Below are 18,608 nucleotides of genomic sequence, written 5' to 3' on the forward strand. Positions count from 1 at the left end.
GCAGCCTTATTTATAATAGCCAGAAGGTGGAAAGAACCCAGATGTCCTTCAGCAGAGGAATAGATACAGAAAATGTGGTACATTTACACAATGGAGTATTGCTCAGCTATTAAAAACAATGAATTCGTGAAATTCTTAGGCAAATGGATGGAACTAGAAAATATCATCCTGAGTGAGGTAACCCAATCACAAAAGAACATACATGCTATTCACTCACTGATAATTGGATATTAGCCCAAAAGCTCACAATACCCAAGATACAACTCACAGACCACATGAAATTCATGAAGAAGGAAGACCAAAGTGTGGATACTTCAGTCCTTCTTAGGAGTAACAAAATACTCATGGGAGCAAATATGGAGACAAAGAGTGGGACAGAAACTGAAGGAGGGGCCATTAAGAGACTGCTCCACCTGGGTATCCATCACTTGTGCATTCACCAAAGGTAGACACTGATGTGGATGCCAGGAAGTGTTTGCTGACAGGAGCCTGATATAGCTGTGTCCTTAGAGGTCTGCCAGAGTCTGACATATTCAGAGGCAGATGCTCACAGCTAGCCATTGAACTGATCATGGGGTTCCCAATGGAGGAGTTAGAGAGAAGACTGTAGGAGCTGAAAGGGTTTGCAGCCCCATGGGGAGAGCAACAATACCAACCAACCAGAGCCCCCAGGGCCTAAACCACCAGCCTGGGAGCACAAAGGGAGGGACCTGTGGCTCCAGCTGTATATGTAGGGGAGGATGGCCTTGTTGGGCATAGGTAGGAGAGGAAATCCTTGGTCCCGTGTAGGCTGGATACCACAGTGTGGGGGAATTCAAGGATGGGGAGGTGGGAATGGGTAGGTAGGTGGGGGCACATCCTCATAGAAGCAGGAGGAGTGGGGATGGGATAAGGGGTTACTAGGGGGAAAATGGGGAAAGGGGATAACATCTGAAATGTAAATAAAATATCCAATAAAAAAAAACTTGTTAAGATCATGAACTTTGAGTTTATTACCCAGTGGACCAGCAAACTTTTAAATTATAAGTGTATATGGCACAGTAACATGAAGACAAGAGTGAAATGGACCACAGTTATCTTTATCCACTTCCTGGAAATTAACATACAGTCTCTGTTATTTAGTGCTTTTGAGAAGTCCTGGCTTCTTTCTTTCTCTGGTTTGGAAGCCAACTTAAAAATGAGCAATAATTCTGTGCATTTTGCTGTATCTTGCTACTTATGTAATTCCAAATGCCAAAGCATGAGATTAAGGAACGTAGGCACTCTGACGATTAGCATTTGTGTTTTCTTCAAAAAGTCAAGCATGCTGCTGCTGTCGAGGAATGGCTCTCTGGGAAAGAATCACAAGCCGTGCTTTTGGTTTGAGTCTGTCCTGGTGTTTGAATAATTATTAAAAGATTCTTAGGGTGGTTTGAAAATTCTGAGGCTCTTGGAACACTGATTTGCCAAATCACGCCCATCGCTTATTGTTTCTAGTATCCTAAAGTTACAATGGTACAGTTGTAGCTTTCCTGTTTATTTTAAAGTGCTTTAGTCGGAGCACAACCATTTAAAAAGCCAATAATTGATTCTTCAGCATCACCAGAGTCTTATGGAAATAACCAGAAATAGCTGATCATGCTCTCTGTCTGCTCTTTGTAGGATTTCTTTATAGGGCTTTCCCTGGTAATCAAACAGACTATAAACTAGCTGGTCCGTACTTCAAGTGATTTCAGAACATATCTACTTACTGGCGTATGCATGCGTGATTTCAGAACATATCTACTTACTGGCGTATGCATGCTCAATAGCTGTTAAAGTGAGTATGTTTACAAAGATCTGAGATGACTGAATTACAACCCCTCGATCTGCTTCCTTGTAGAGCATGGGATAAAATACAGCTTTCAATAGTTTCCTCTGAATTCTTAAAAGGTGTCTTTTAAAATCTAGTGTAAAAATATATCTAATGGGCTTGAAATGAAGCCTATTTAATGGTATACAATTTTACTATTAATGTGGAAAACAGAGGTAGAGTCTTAATTTTTATCATATGTGTATGGATGTTTTGCTGCATGTATATCTGGGCACCACTTGGATGCCTGCCTGTTATTCATGGAGGTGTGAAAACATTGGATCCTCTGGAACTAGAGTTACAGATGGTTGTGAGCCAGTGTAGATGCTGGGAATCAAACCAGGGTCCTCTGGAAGAACAGTACTCTTAACTGCTGAGCTCTGTCTCTTACCCTGGTATTGAACTCTTAAACTGCACTGTAGGATCTTTCTGTCTCTGTCTCTGACTCTCGTCACCCCCTTTGTTTGTGTGTGTGTGTGTGTGTGTGTGTGTGTGTGTGTGTGTCCGTGTGTGTCCTCCTCCCTCTTACCCTCTCTGCCTTCTTCCTTCTCTAAATCCTTCACTCTTTCTGTTTCCATCCTTAAAGAAGTTTATAGCTTTACGAAGTTTGCTCTACTACATTCCCCCATCATGCCTTGTTTCACCACTGGCTTAAACCACAGGAACAACTTGTAATGGATCAAAGCATCCAGAATAAACCTTTTCCTCTTTATAAGCTGATTGTCCCTGACACTTTGTTACAGTAATGAAAAGTTTATACAACTGCTTATGCCAATGCCACCCGGCTGACACCACATGTGTTCCAATCCTCACAGCCCTCACATAAGTACAGTCTCAGATACAAACTGCTCTCCTTGACCCTCCTCCATTCCCATCCCCGTTTCCTACCCTCTGTGCTCCCACATCTTCTCATTATGTCCTAGTGTGATACCCTGAAATAAAGTGCCAGAGAGCACTGGAATCGTAGGCATTCTCATGCCTGGCTGAGTCTTGGTGCTTTCTATGTCCCTGTCTGACACTGCACTTGAAGCCAGCCTGCTCTTTACTAGCCGTGCTCTAGAGCAAAGCCATGTGCACTTCTGTTTCAGCTAGTCTCCTTGAAGTCTAGTGTGTGACTATGCCTGGGCTGTCATGAAGTCAGTGATAGGGAACAGATACAAATACACTCATTGTGGTGTCCAGAGTAGCCATCCACTAATGAAGGATGGGGAAAATGACGTCACACTGAGTCCAGCTCTGGCTGGTGTCAGACAACTCGCCCATCAAAAATGGGCATTCAGTAGGAAGGCCATGAATTTAAGAGGGAAGGGTTGGAGGGAAGAAAGGGAAAGGGGAGAATGATTCAATTATACTTTAATGAATAAAATATTTTAAATGCGCTCCTGTGGATCATGTGGCAAGTGAGTCATAGCTCCCTAAGCAGATGCCAGAAGACAAAACAGAAGAAGGCCAGCAGTGCCTGGTATGCACTTTCAGAGACAATGAGTGAGTGGCTACAGAGAGAGGTGAGAGACATTGCTAACTTGGGAGCTGCTGTCCCTCCCCAAGCAGGTCTTTAAGGGAAGCAAGAACTGGCCCTGGCTCTGGACTGATGTTCAAAGGCTTTCTGGATTTGCACCAGAAACCATCACACACTGGGCCACCTGCTGACCTTAGCAAGGGCATCGCTGACGACATCAAGGTCATATCGCAACTCATTCATGGCGATAGCTATGCTCTTGGTGTCTCTCAGAACCTGGATGCTCTGTGAGTACGGATTGTACTTCACTCCAAACGGGCGCTTCACGGTCTTGGCAAATTCTCTATTTAAGACAACAAGTAAGGGAATGTTAATGTCTGTGACAGTGGGTGTCAAAAGTAAATAAAGGACAAAAGACCTGGTCACACAGAGACACAGACATGCACAGAAACACAGAGACACAAAGACAGACACACACAGACACACACACAAATAGACACACACACAATCACACACAGTTACACACAAAGACACACACACAGTCATACATAAACACACAGACACACACAGTCACACACAGACAAACACACACACAGAGACACATACAGTCACACACAGACACACCCACACTGACAGACACACCCACAGAGTCACACACAGACATAGACACAGTCACACACATAGTCACAGACACACACGTACACACATTCGCACATGTGTATGTGCACACACACACACCTGCTTTCTCTGTCATGACAGCAGAGGTCCCAATCGCCTTTCCCACTGTAGCCTCAGTGGGAGAGCATGAATGAAATGCATCTCCCCTCCCCCTCTCTCTCCCTCTCCCTCTTCATTTCCTTCCTCTCCATCCTCCCATACTGGGCATTAATCCCATGTCTCATGCCATGGAAGTGATCTACAACCCATCTCTTGACCTCTTGGCTTCACTAAGGGCGTCAAGCTCAGTAACTTTATCTGTCAGTAGATACTGGCAATACTGAACCACATAGTAACAGACTCCTCTGCTAGGCTTTACATAGCAAAAGAGGGAGCAGAAAGAGGAGAGTGGGAAGGGTCCTACCCTCCCATACTTGTATGCTTTTTCTATTTAGAATCTTTCTAGAGTCCTCTCAAATGACTTGAATTCTCCCTTCCCTCAGGGTTTAAAATCTGTCTCCTTTATCAAGCCAACATTTGAACCTCTTATGTGTTCAGGACCCCCAAGGATAACGGCGCAGCCAAGAACAAATGTACATGCTTGGGGACGGGAATCCAGGTTCCCATCCATCTGGTCTCCCCAGCAGGGACCACTACAGCTTTGCACAAGGATGCCATCTGTGCTAGAGAAACCCCAGCTGCTATTGTTATTTTGTTCTGTGCATATCAAGCCCCTGGAAGATAAGCATCATCTTCAACCCTTGTCGTCTGCCCCTGTCCTCACAGTGTGGCTTCAAGACAACCTTTATCACATGTCGTTTTCTGGATCCTGCTTCCACAGTGACTTCCTCCCTGTGACCTCCATCTTAGTCCAGATTTTACTTTCACCTGGAGTTCACAAGAATCTCCTAAAAAGTGTCTGTACTCCAATTCTTCCCTCTTGACTACATGCTTAGTGATGAGTCAGAAGCTCTGAATGCATTGAAATATCCCCATGCCTTTCTATCTCTTTGTCTTTTCCATGCTGTTTCAGCCTAAAACCTAACATGTCTAAATTCTAGCTAGTCTTCCTACCTGTCTCACTTGCCTCTAAGATTTCCATGATTCTCCAGCTGGAGAGGAGATCAGTGGAGGCAAGACAGTGTTTCCTTTCTGTCTCCATTCTTGCCATTTTTCATATTACAGTATCTTGTCTAGTTTCTTTTTTTCCTGCTGGGCTACAAACTCTGCTGGGAAGAAATGGGGAGGAGCTAATCTCTCAATGTATTCCATTTCCACATGTGACTACTGAATCTATGATATTCAACCTACTCTAAACAACAGACATGTCCCAGGTAGAACGCTCCTGGCAGGCTCCCAATTACTGACTCACTCGTACGTCATTATTGTACCTTTGGACATTACTTTTGCAGCCAATGGAAGCTTGAGGGACATAGATTTTACCTCATCTTCTCCTTTGCATCTTCAAAGTTCTCAGATACAAAGTAGACATCCTGGAAGCTTGTGATGAGACATTCCTGTTTGCAGGCAACCTTGGGATCAAAAGGCTTAACTTTGGCATGTCCAGAAAGTGCATGCTAAGGGACAAAGAATGACAGTCAAATACTGCCTGTCTTCACAGAACACAAGACTGCAGCGGCTGGCACACCTCTGATCTGAGTTATACAAGGGCCCAGATGCACCCTCAGACTGACCTCCTGCGTCTCTATGTCATCCAGTCTAGCCCAACAAAACAAGTTTGTTGTCTCCCACAAATGACCCAAGACCATCTCTGTGAGGTTTTTTTTAACCTCTTTATCACATAGGAGGCACCCAAGGATCTTTATTTATTCCGCTATTTACTTATGCATTTCGTCACCTACTGTTTACATCTGCTAGTCACCTTTACCCTTGACTCATACCCTCCACCAGAGAGCAGCCTCTTTCAGCACAAAACAGTACCTTGGACAGCATCCTTAATCTGGATTGCTCGACCACACTTTAAGTGGATGGATAGATTAGATAGATAGATAGATAGATAGATAGATAGATAGATAGATAGATAGATAGATAGATGAGTAGATAGATAGATGAGTAGATAGATAGATAGATGATAGATAGATAGATAGATGATAGATAGATAGATAGATAGATAGATAGATGATAGATAGATATCACTTCCCTACTTCGTACAGAACCTACTGCTCGTATCCCAAAAATTTGTCTAAAGCTTTAAAAACACTGTCCATTTAAAAGACGCGTTTTTTTTTTCTAGAAATTTGAGAGAGGAGAGAAAAATGTTCTCAAATTATGTTTACCGCCACCTAAAATATTTCCCATATTAAATGCTTGGCCAGAAGCAAGCTCTGCCTCTAGCCATGTTGATCACGTTAGTGGACACAGTTATGTGCAATGTCCATGACTCTTACTTTGAGCTCACTGATGGAAGAAAGCAAGCCGGCACCAAAGACTCTCAGCTGTCCATCTTGTTTGCACAGCCCAAACTCCACAGTGAAAAAGTAGCACTGCAAAACAATGTCAGCATCATGTTCACATCCTGAGCATCTCAGTCTAAAGCAAATCCCAGCTCTTAGTCAAAAAGTACATCCAGAATCAAGCCCAAGATTTCCAGCCTGGATCCCAAGTGCTTTTACAGTCTGGCCCTGCTGTGCATCAGGACTCTGTAAACTTCATGTAAAGACTATCAGATACAGTTAAAAATTACCAAGGAGTCCAGCAATCTCTCTGTGTGTATGTGCAACCCTAGCTATACTGATCATATTAAAGTTAACACAAAGAAACTACTTAGGTGCTTAAAAATCAACTTTAAATAGGGTAAACCCATTGTATGTAACATAAGTAACACTTAATGAAAGTGCATTCTACAAAACAATAACAGGAGTAGCATTGTTTTATAACTCTTAGTCATCCTTTTAATTTGTTTTTTTATCGTTCTTATTTATATGTGTGTATGTATGTGGGCACCCACAAATGCCAGAGAGGGCATGGGATTCCCTGGAGCTGGAGTTACAGGAGGGTGTGAGCTGTCTGGGTTGTGAGCTGTCTGGGTTGTGAGCTGTCTGGGTTGTGAGCTGTCTGGATTGTGAGCTGTCTGGGTTGTGAGCTGTCTGGGTTGTGAGCTGTCTGGGTGCTGGGAAACGGAACCCAGGTCTTCTGTAAGAGCAGGAAGAATGTTCTCAACTATAGAGCCATCTTTCCACTGTCACTTCTTAACTTTAATCTAATTTCTTTTACTTTCATTTGTCTGTGTGCACATGCCTGCAGGAGGCCAGAGGATACCTTGTGGGTGGTTCTTTCCTTCAGCTATGGGGTAAAACTCAGCTCACCATGCTTGGTGCCACTGAGCTACCTCGCTGGCCCTGGTTTTAATATTTTTACAGCCATCATCTTATGGACTCACAGTGTGGAGTGACTGAATCAGCTGAGCCAACATCTTGTCCGTGTTCACATCTTGTCCGTGTCTGGCCAGACATTATTTAATGTCTGATGAGATGGCAGATGGATTACCATATCTGTTTCTGTATTTAATCTTTTGCAGTATGTTGTTTAGGCTTGAGGATATGAAGAAAGCTCAGTTTGCACAGTTATGTAGCTAGAAATGGGCTGGGCATTTGAATCTGCTTTTCAAAGAAATGTGGATATTCTTTAAACTACCTCACTCGGCACATGGCAATCGCATAAAGTTCAGACTCAATGTGGCATGTGAGCCTGTCTATCACATTAAAAATACATTTTATATCTTTTACTTGTGAATAATTTTGTCCCAAAGGAATCCACAAAAGGTCTCAGGAACCCCTAGCATCCCTAAACCACAGCTTCAGAACCAGTTAACCTATTCCACACCCTCCCCCACCCTCAGCTGTTCCCAGCAGTGCCAAGCCCCTTCTCATATGTCTTGAGCCCCATCCCAAAAGGCCCTTCTTTCCCTGACTGATAAGACACCACTCATTTTTTTTTTGGTCTAAAAACTAGTATGTTAAAGCAAACTTGTGATTCTCTGTCTTGTTTTAAATCTGTTTCTTTTTGAGAAACCTTAAATTTGTATATCTTCTTTTAACATTATTTAAATTCATATACATTTTAAAGCAAAAGCAACTTTTCTAATGGTTGCCTTGAGCATGGACTTCGAAATACCCAAATACTCCTAACCACACCCAGTGGAGAACACTGAACTATACAGCTATTTCCAGATGTATACCGTTGCCAGTTTTTGAACAGTCTCCTCTGAAGCTCCAAGGGAAGCCAGGCCAATTTCTTGGGAGAATTGAGCAAAACTGGGTTCAGCCAAGAGAGGAACGTGGCCTAAGAGTTCATGGCAGGTGTCTCTGCAACAGAGACACAGTGTATCACACTGTGACAATTGACACACACACACATAAACAACTGTTGCAACAGAGACAGTCTCTAACACTATGTTGATTGGCACACATGTCAAACCCAAGCCAAAGCCAACCTTATTTTTACTCTAGCTTTTCAGGAGTAATCGATCACAAAGGATATTAACCAAATAAAGAAATGTGTTTGATTCCAAATCTTGTCCTCATAACACACATCCACTGCTACCCTAAGTCCTCCACCCAAATCAAGTCTCTACTCCCATGTTTCCTTAGCAAGGTCCTCTCTGGCCACACTTCCCCAGACTTTCCCATATCCATGCCTGTATCCTTTCCTAGTATTATTTCCTCCCATGGCACATGCCATCATCTGACATGCTACATACTACATTTACTTGTTCACCATCTGTATGTGCCCCCCAAATACACACTTTATGAAGACAATACTTTTTATTTGATTTTTACGTCCCTTTAGTACAGAACTGCATCTGACATCTAATAAGTTGCCAAATTAATAACGACACAATAATAATAACAATAATAATAATAACTGGCTGTGTATGTTATAGAATACACTTTAATGCCAGTCTGTGTTCTAAAGCCTTGACGTATGCTGCTTTATTGAATACTTACAAGATGCCCTGTGAATGGGTACCATTATTATAAATACCATCTGATGAATGAATAGCATGAGTACTTACGGCTCCGGAGTATAGAGGGGGTCTGAACTGTGTCTCACATACTGAGTGCAGTGAAAGACTCGAAAGGCTAACCCTGACAGGAAATCTCTCGGTGAGAGGTAACCAGCCACAGGACGGATGGAAAACCCTGTGCGTTCTGCAAAGCAAAGGAGAAAACAGAAAACTTTCCCCTCAAACAGACTGCTGACACTGGCCAGCGGCCCTAGGTAGCACTTTCAAGGGATGTGAAAATTAAAGTGTAGCATATAGGTGGGACAGGAAGCTAAGCATCATGAAGCACATCCCAGGGTCAGAACCTTTTACACACTGTATCTCCCATTTGTGCTTACAAAAGGACTCTTCTCGTTATTCTAACAGCTATAAAATACTGGATAATGTTCTCAAGAACCACTGGAGATGATAAAGGTAGAATACAAATTCAGGAGGGCTTAGATTACCCTTGGCACCCTCCTTCAAACACGGAGAACATTTTAACTCTTACACACCGACAATGGAAATGTAAACTGGGGCAGCCATTATGGAAGTTTCTCGAAAAGAAAAAAAAAAACTGAAAATAGAACTCGAGGCGGACAACTCCTGGGCATATTCCCCACAGGTACTGAGTCGACACACCACGAAGACACTGTGCGTCCATGCTTATTGCTACACTCTTCACAGTAGCCAGGGGACAAAGTCAGCCGAGACGTCCACCAGCAGAGAACGGGTAGAGACAAGCAGTTCATATACACAGTGAGACTGCATCCCATCATAAAGAAAAACGACATCATAACATTTGCAGGAACACGGATGGAACTGGGGGTCATTGTAGTAAGAGGAGTAAGCCGGGCTCAGAAAGACAAATACCGAATGCTTCCTCTGACATGCAGAACCTAGGTTCAAATCCCTGTGTGCGTGGTGGGCAGGGCAGAAGGGATCTTAGGGGAGGAGGGGACAGCAGGTAGGGAGCGTAATGGAATGCGTGTGACATGAAAGCAGAAGAGGGACTGTTGGGGAGAAGAAAGGGGTGGTGACGGGTGATGGCTTTGGACACGTGGCTTATCAGTATAAAACAACAATGGAAACTTTAACCTTGCATGGTACTTCAATTTTTTTGGTATGGTAAATTATGATAAATTAATTTTAAAGTATTTTTATGACAGCCATTTAATCTGTGTTATTTTTAAGCATTGTTATCGTCTATACTTCTTTTTATAAGTTTCACCTGACCTGGATGGTTCTCCTCCACCAAATGCCAAGACTGCCTTCTGTGTACTGGAAAGGGGGCTACCGGGTTTCATTAGCTCAAGAGTTCACAGCGTACTCTGTCTGGTACCTCACACTATACGTCCCAACACTGACGGTCCAGCTCCATGCAGTTGCTGGTAAGCCTGTCCCCTCACTGGTGGGCAGAACGCTATGCAACAGTCTCCCACATTTCTTGATGGGATGGAGCAACAGCCATCTGTCACCAGTGAGCATTTCACATGTGCTAGTGTGGCCAAGGCCCTAATACCCGTTAATTGTTTACAATGTAAAAGGCCACATGTATCCAGTGGCCATCATGTCTGACAGTGTTCATATCCTCATCTGACACTTGATGTGAACTGTACTCTTGGTTTTGGTTTCTCTCGTTGAAAATTTTGATTTCTCTCTTTGACACTCATTTTTGATACAGCAGAATGGCTCTGTGGCCAGCTCATCTCCAGACCCCAAGAGACAAGCTTTCAGTTTTATATCCACAGCAAAATGTTTCCTGCGATAGTGACTGAACAACACCTGTGACATCCTCAGCGTGCTGTGTGCTGCGTGCTGCGTGCTGCGTGCTGTGTGAGTCCAGTGGGGCCAGCTGCGCCGATGATATCCCATGTTTTAAAAGCTTAGTTTTTAACAGGATTTCTACCCTCATGAGACAATACCATGTTTTCCTGATTAGTCCCTTTAGGTTTTTAGGTACAGTTTCTTAAATAAGAAGTAAAGGGTTGAATAAATAAATGGGAAGCAGTTTGTTAACAGTCATGTAAGAAACTCAGACAACACTTTCAGCCAGGAACAAAAGATTAGCAATATGAGCCAAAAGCATAGCTGGGGGGTGCAGGTCAGGGACAGAAGTCTCACCAAGCATCCCTGACACCCTGTGCCGAGAGCCAGCACTGTACAGCAGCCCTTCCCACCAAGGTCTCTGATTTGCTGAGACAAAAGGAGACAGCGATTTTTCTTAATTAAGCACCACAGAGTCTGGAGATTCATGATCATTTGACTTTCTACATCAGCTAGAGACTTGTCTCCTCAACTACATCCTGCCTTCAAGGCAGAGACTTAGTCCAGAAACCCTCCCTGATAGGATCTAACCATTTTACAAGCCTGGTCTCGCATGGGTGTTCTATTAAGGTCTCCATCTTTATTTAACAACCATATAGTAAGGCTGGAGAGATGGATCACAGGTTGATAGCACTAACTGTTCTCCCAGAGGTCCTAGGTTCAATTCCCAGCAACCACATGGTGGCTCACAACCATCTATAATGAAGTCTGATGCCCTCTTCTGGCATGCAGGCAGAACACTGGGTACATAATAAATAAATCTTTAAAAAAAAAAAAGAGCCATATAGTTCCAGTTTGTCCAATGTTTAAGCATTTAGGAAACATCCCCTATATCTCCAAGTTAACGCCCAAAGTGTCCTTCAGAGTTAACTGTGTGATGCATTTCCAAATTTCCTTGCAATCTGTTCCCTTTGTGCTCTAAGTCAGTGCTTCTCAACCTGTGGGTCACGACCCCTTCCACAGGGGATGGAAGGACCCTTTCACAGGTGTTGCTAAGACCATTGGAAAACACGAGTATTTACATTGCAATTTATAACAGTAGCACAAATTACAGTTCTGAAGTAGCAACAGAAATAATTCCATGGTTAGGGACCACCACATGAGGTCCTATATCAAAGGGTTGCAGCACTGGGAAGGTTGAGAACCAGCACTCTAAGGTACTTGGATTCCTTTTTTCCAACGTGGTGCCCAGTCTTGGATCCAAGCTGAGTTTAGGAGCTTCTGGACCTTCCACATAACTAGACTTCATTCCTCCACAAACAACACTCTCCCGGTCGGAACAGGTCAACAGACCCCCCACACACACAGCTGCATGGGTGTATTACCTTTTAAAAAGTTGGAGACATCTTCCAGTTGTGGGATGTTGTCTTCCCGATAACCACAGTATTTTGAGAGCAAAGGAAGGTTTCTGAGGTACTCTCTGCAGGCATGGGTCGGGTAGAGTTTGTTTAGCTCTCGGAAGATGGTTCCCCAGGTCTTAATCTCTTCTTCTGTGAATTCAATCCTGGGAATGGGGTCCCCACTGAGGAGATGGAGATGGGGAATTCTGCACTGTAGTTAGATAGTTATAGTCTACCTACCAAATAAACATAGCTTACTCCATTTATTTTGCTCTTTTTGTTATCTCAAAGTTCAAAGTGTTGGCTTGTAACATACTTACTGTTTGTAGTTCATAGCCAACTCTGCAAAATACTTTCGTCTTCTACGATAGACATTGTCTTTGAAGCCCTGAAAATTGAAATTAATCAAATATTGAAACTAAAAGTACTTGAAGATGACACTTTAGAAATACTTCATTGGGGCTGGAGAGATGGCTCAGAGGTTAAGAGCACTGACTGCTCTTCCAGAGGACCTGAGTTCAATTCCCAACAACCATGGTTCACAACCATCTGTAATGGGATCCGATGCCCTCTTCTGGTGTATCTGAAGCTACAGTATACTCATCTACATAAAATAAATATATCTTTTTTTTTCTTGTTTTGTTTTTTTGAGACAGGATTTCTCTGTGTAGCCATGGCTGTCCTGGAACTCACTCAGAAATCCACCTGCCTCTGCCTCCCAAGTGCTGGGATTAAAGGCATTCTCCACCACTGCCCAGCTCTTTTTTTTTTTTTTTAAAGAAACACTTCGTTGTTCTGACCAGAGATATTAAAGAAATAGATAGTTGTTAGTACAAGCAAGGATTGCTTAGAGATATGTGACCACTTTTGTTTTGAAGTCAGCAGTCACATGACAGGTCTATCATCTAGTGGCTACAAAGTAAAATGATACTTTATATGCAAAGGCCCGACAGTGACAAAAAGGGACCATCCTAATTAAGTACATCACTTTTATCTTATTTCTCTTTAATCACTTGACTGTGTCTTCAGTTATGTTACCTATGGTAGAAATTAGTAATAAAACGGTGAGACTGTGTGTCACCAGGCAACAGAGTGTCTGCCTAGAACACTTGAGACCCAGCAAACAACAGTCAATAGTAAATGAAGATAGTAAACAGAATGGAATGCCAATCATACTAAAATGGAAATTAATATTTAAAAGAGTGCCTTCACTGGACTAAGATCCCCAAGTGGGGTCTGCTGTGTGGCGAGAGCTGATGGAGGACCGAAGGGTCACAAAAGCGCACAGGAAAGAAAACAGGTTCAGGATACAAGTCACATGCTTCCGGTGCTTGCACGATGCATGGATTATGCTGAAGACTACCGATAGTCCAGGCCTGCAGACTGAGGGCCACGAGGAGCTGACTGGGCCTGGGATCATGTTGCTCTCCTTTGGACTAACCACTATGCCAAGATACAGCCCATATGCCATGAAATAGCCATTCATAGAAATTAACAACCGCAATCACAGCTTTGTTTGCTTTTGATTTTGAGACATCTTGCCATGTTGCCAAAGGCTAGCCTTTGAAACTTGTAATCCTCCCACCTCAGACTTGCACCCAGCTGAGACAATAGGTCTGTCATTATGCCCAGAGACCATCCTTATCTTCTAATCTCAGACAAGATGAGTGTGTTCAGGGAAGTAAGGTCATAGACTGTACCATCTGATTTCAGAAAAATTGAGTCATCTCAAAAAGAAACATTCCATTCTATCTACTATCTATCCCTTCCTCACTCTCCCCCACCCTGCCCCCAACCCCAACCCCTGCAATCCAGTGATCTAGCCTCCGTCTCAGTGAATTCCCCTTTTCCAGATACTTCACATGAATGAAATTATACAACATGAGGTCCTTTGAGGCTGGCTCTGTTCAAGGGTCACCCATGTTGTGGCATGGTATTTCATGCCCATTTCATTTGTTTTGTGACACATGGTCTTACTACATATCCCAGACTGACCTCAAACTAGTGGTAATCCTCTTGCCTCAGATTTTGTCAAATTCTGGAATTATGTACATAAACCTGCACATTCATCTGCTGTGCCTTTTTGTGTTCAGTAATATTCCATTGCCCGGCTCTGCCTACCGTTCTTTGTCTTCTCCTCAGTTGATGGACACTGCCCTGTGTCTATTTTCTTACTACCATGAATAACAGTGCTATGTGGAAAACCACCGGCAATGTCTACAAGAGGAGGTCATCAGATCATTGTAACAGCTTAGAGAGTTTGAAAGAGGCAAGGCTGGAGGCACAGGAAGCAGCTGAGAGATGAGGTAATTAGAATAAATAAAAAGCAAACATTAAAAGTGGGAAGGAGGTGAGCATCCGTGGCAGTAGATGTCTGTAAGGCCAGCATTTCACCTCTCTATTAACCGGCCCCAGTTTCCTTGCCTCAGAACCTTTGCCCACGCTAGACTGTCCCTTCTTTCCATCTCTCACTTACAGAAATCCTTTGGAATACTCTTGAAGTGTCACCTTTCTCTGATGGCTCCAGTCAGAAGCATTTGCTCTCTTGGGTGTATGGTCAATGTGCTAATGTCATCTGGCACCCTTTGTCCATTTTATCTTGCAATATGCTAATCCATGCTAGTTCTCAACTAGGCTGCAAGCTCCTTTGGGGTGAGCACCCTATTTCGTTGGAATAGTTACTTGGTAAGATTAGCTGGTAAACAGATGGGTCCACTGGAGGCTATCTAAAGTGGTATATGGCCACATTCATCCAGCTTAGAAAGCAAGAGGCCTTAAAGCAAAGGCTGGACCTGCAAGCCTCCATAATTGCATTCTGCCCTCTCCTTCCCTCCCAAGAACCCAGAGCTTCAAACATGAGTGCAATGCTCTGGATTCCAACTCCTGAGCTCACAGCTCTACTGTAAATTTCTCCAAGGAAACAACTTCCCCGATCATCAACTAGCTACTCAGTCAATCAAACTGGGTAGCATGGTGGTTGGGGTTTTTCCAACCCAACTTTATTGTCGTTTCAAAGACTCAAGCTCATTTTAGCAGAAACTGACTACAGACACACTCAGCTGCACAGCTCTGGGGATATCTTAATAACGGGAATGCCAGGAACAGGGCAGATCTCCGTGCTAGTGAAGCTAGATACCTTCTTGTCTGCTGACTCAGTCATACCAGTAGGTAGGGCTGCTCCTGATGTCTGAAACCTCAGTTCTGTTTAGTTTGGAAAAGCATTTTCTCACCACCAATTTGCCCTTGCTACTTGGGGGAAGGAACGAGACAGGGCAATCACAGTGAGTATAGTCAAAAACATCTTACATATGTATGAAACTATCATAATGAAACTCAGTACTTTGTATAATTAATATAAGCTATTGAGATGTCTGAAAAATCGTTGCCCCTAGATGACAGGGAGATGGCTCCTCACTAAGGAGCACTGGCTGCTCTTGAGAATCTAGGGTTTAGTTCCCAGCACCAAATGATATCTCACAACAATCCATAACTCCAATTCCAGAGGATTCAGTCCCCTCCTCTGGCTTCCAGGGACACTTGAGGTGCGTATATACACACATATATATGCAGGGGAAAACATCCATACACATAAAATTAAAGTTAATACATCTTTTTCAAAAGCTCCAATATTTTTAAAGTTTTAAAACTGCCATTAATTTTTAGTTTGACCTAAATTATTTGTACTGGGTGACTTTTTAAATATATTTACAGGGTGGTCCGCGTCGAGTTCGGATCCGTACAACAGCACTCTGTTGGCGCAGAAGTCCAGGTCAGAAATCTTCTTTGGAAACCAAGGGACAGTGTCCATAACTGTAAAACAAAATCCCCAGGCCACTGAGGGTTAAGGAGACTGCCTTAACCAAAGCGAAATCCAGAAGCAAGAGCAGTTAGATGAGATGAGATTTGTGTACTGAAGAAAACAAACATGGTTTAAACGCTCACTCTGTTCCTAGAAGTCATATTTTAATTAAAATCATTGGCTTTTTTTTTCAAACCTTAAGGTTGATTTCCCAAGTGCTGAGGAGTATTATAGTGAAGTAACAAGCCAAGCATTTGAATGTCTTGTGACGCTTGCCTGGTTATTCCATGAAGGCAGACCAGGCTAATGCAATTCTAGACACCAGTGTGCAAGCCCGGGAAGGAATTCTAATATCTGTGTTTGTCTTGAGGCACAGGATCATATCTCAATATCTAGTTTTTAGATTTTCTTTAGAACATTTATTGTTTGGGTTCAGTAAATGTGTGTGCATGTGCGTATGTGTGTGCACGTGCATATGAATACAGATGAATATAGAGGCCAGAGGTCATAAGCCACCTGTGTGTGTGTGATCACATGAGTTGGTGTACATTAAAAATCAAAGGAGCCACCTCGCAGTCTGGGAAACTCTTCACTGTGTCGGTGAGGGAAGCAGTCTGCTGAGGCTGAGGCATTTGCCCCACGTAACCATTACCAGTGGAAGAGAGTGGGTAGAACTCAGCTTTCCTGCCCTGTTCGTTCTGTTTCAAGAGGAGCACTCAGAGTCTCACTCAAGGAAGCTGCTCCCTGCCACGCAGAAGAGGAGGTGAGTCCACAGTTTGACAATGACAAGAAGGCATGGCAGATGAACAGCAGCCCTGGCCACGCATTAAGTATTGTGATGTACTTGAAGATACTTCAAAGAGTATAAAGTTACTAAATGAATCCATTTGTCTTTTGTCTTGACTAAATTACAATGTGGGTTTTTTTTTTTTTCAATAATGGAGACCTCACTCGGCCTCAGTCTTTTTGATCTGAGTATCTGAACCTTGGAAGGCTTTGTGTCAGGAGAGCCATTGTTTTTTGGTGGGAATGAGCTATAATAGGTTTCAGATCACTAATGTCAAACACAAATACCCCCAAAATTCAAATATCGCTCTAATATCTGTTAGACACCAAGCCCTAGGAGATCTATGAAGAGTTCGGGAAAGAACTGGGGTACAATAAGATGAGGGTTGCAGAATCAAGAAGTCCTTTAGGAAGTATGAGAGATCATTGACCTTTGACCCACCCTTCTCAATGTTCAAAGCTTCTTTCACCCTGCCCTGCATCAGAGGCTGCCTCATAGTTTTTCCTCAGAATTGTGGTCAGCTCCATTCTGTTTCCCCTTCACTAGCACACAATGAGGACTTTGAAAAGACAGAGGCTTCTTTTTATCCTCTTATCCTCAAAATGAATAGGAGGCTGGACACACATTGGGTGCTTACTCTTTGAGGTGGGGCTTTGCTGTCTGAAACGTACCATCTTCCTTCACAGTGAGCTGATCAGGCGAGTCCACGGAGAGGATAGTGGTGTGGGACTTCAGCAGGGGAAAGATGTCATTCAGCTGTTCTCGGTTGATGTCGCAGTCAACAAAAATCTCAAATTCTGAATTTCTTTGCTTTGATTTCCGGGACTCAATATGTAACAGGTTCACGTGATTCTCCTGTGTAAAGTAGAGGGTGAAAACTACATGGGCCTGCCTTGGATGCTAATAATCTTTGAGAAGAATACTTTCACTGTAACTCAAAAGACAATTCAACGTATGTCAGAATTAGCTCAAAAGGAAGAAGAATGTGTTTTTAGTGCTGCTAATGGCAAAACAATTCCCTCCCGGAATACGTAAGATTAAATCAAAAATAAAAACTCATCATTCCCTTCAGAAAACAGTAAAGTGACAATGACACCGTTAGTCAGAGATGGTTACAGTCGTGGCTGGTTACGATCAGGGCTGGTTACAGTCCAAATCTAAGCACCAAATGCTGGGCTGGGCATGATGGCTTATACCTGCAATCACAGCACTCAGGAGGCTATGGAAGTTCCAGGCCAGTCTAAACTACAGAGCAAGGCCCTGCCTATACAAAATAAACTTTTAAAAAATAGAATAAAGAGAGGCAGAGGAGAAGGCTGATGTTTTCTTTATAAGTTTACAGAACGTGTCAAGTTTTTAAACCACGTACCACATAAAATTCTAACAATAAAGAAAATAGAAGGGGTTGGAAGAAGAAGTACAGGTATGTACTTCCAAAGGTCCAAAGGTGATCACTACATAAAAAATAATAATACAAGCCAGGCTTTCTGGGATAGGCCTGAAACCCTAGCTACTTGGGAGGCAGAGGCAGGAGGATCATGAGTTTGATGGCAGCCTGGAAAACATAGTGAGACTTTCTCTCAAAATAAAAAGTAAACAGAGACCTGAGGACATACATGACAGAATCCTTGGCCAGCATGCTCGAAGCCCGAGTTTTAACTCTTTGTATGGCAATAGTAATAGTAAGCGTAGTGTAGTGTATGTAGTGTATGTAGTGTATATAGTGTAGTGTAGTGTAGTGTATGTAGTGTAGTGTATGTACTGTAGTGTATGTAGTGTATGTAGTGTATGTACTGTAGTGTATGTAGTGTATGTAGTGTATGTAGTGTATTTAGTGTAGTGTATGTAGTGTATGTAGTGTATGTACTGTAGTGTAGTGTACTGTATGTAGTGTAGTGTATGT

The 18,608-nt window shown here is 43.0% G+C and overlaps 1 protein-coding gene across 2 annotated transcripts in view; it reads right to left on the reverse strand.

Annotated features, from left to right (window-relative positions):
* Window positions 1-968: 968 nt before the first annotated feature.
* The window catches only part of Tph1 (tryptophan hydroxylase 1), a 21,422-nt gene continuing 3,782 nt past the window's right edge, over window positions 969-18,608 (reverse strand). Inside the window, exons 3-12 of one of the 2 annotated variants that reach the window (XM_028788931.1) lie at window positions 17,377-17,560; window positions 15,829-15,929; window positions 12,440-12,507; window positions 12,105-12,301; window positions 8,983-9,118; window positions 8,146-8,272; window positions 6,356-6,451; window positions 5,391-5,524; window positions 3,483-3,633; window positions 969-1,372 (exon numbers count right to left, since the gene is read on the reverse strand). In XM_028788931.1, the coding sequence (XP_028644764.1) occupies window positions 1,298-1,372; window positions 3,483-3,633; window positions 5,391-5,524; window positions 6,356-6,451; window positions 8,146-8,272; window positions 8,983-9,118; window positions 12,105-12,301; window positions 12,440-12,507; window positions 15,829-15,929; window positions 17,377-17,560 (1,269 nt within the window). In that variant the 3' untranslated portion in view covers window positions 969-1,297. Of the gene's footprint in view, window positions 1,373-3,167; window positions 3,634-5,390; window positions 5,525-6,355; window positions 6,452-8,145; window positions 8,273-8,982; window positions 9,119-12,104; window positions 12,302-12,439; window positions 12,508-15,828; window positions 15,930-17,376; window positions 17,561-18,608 lie in introns of those variants that run through there. The other variant, XM_028788932.1, reaches the window with a different exon arrangement.

Source organism: Grammomys surdaster, unplaced genomic scaffold (assembly GCF_004785775.1).
Source record: "Grammomys surdaster isolate TR1022 unplaced genomic scaffold, NIH_TR_1.0 125769, whole genome shotgun sequence".
NCBI lineage: Eukaryota > Metazoa > Chordata > Mammalia > Rodentia > Muridae > Grammomys > Grammomys surdaster.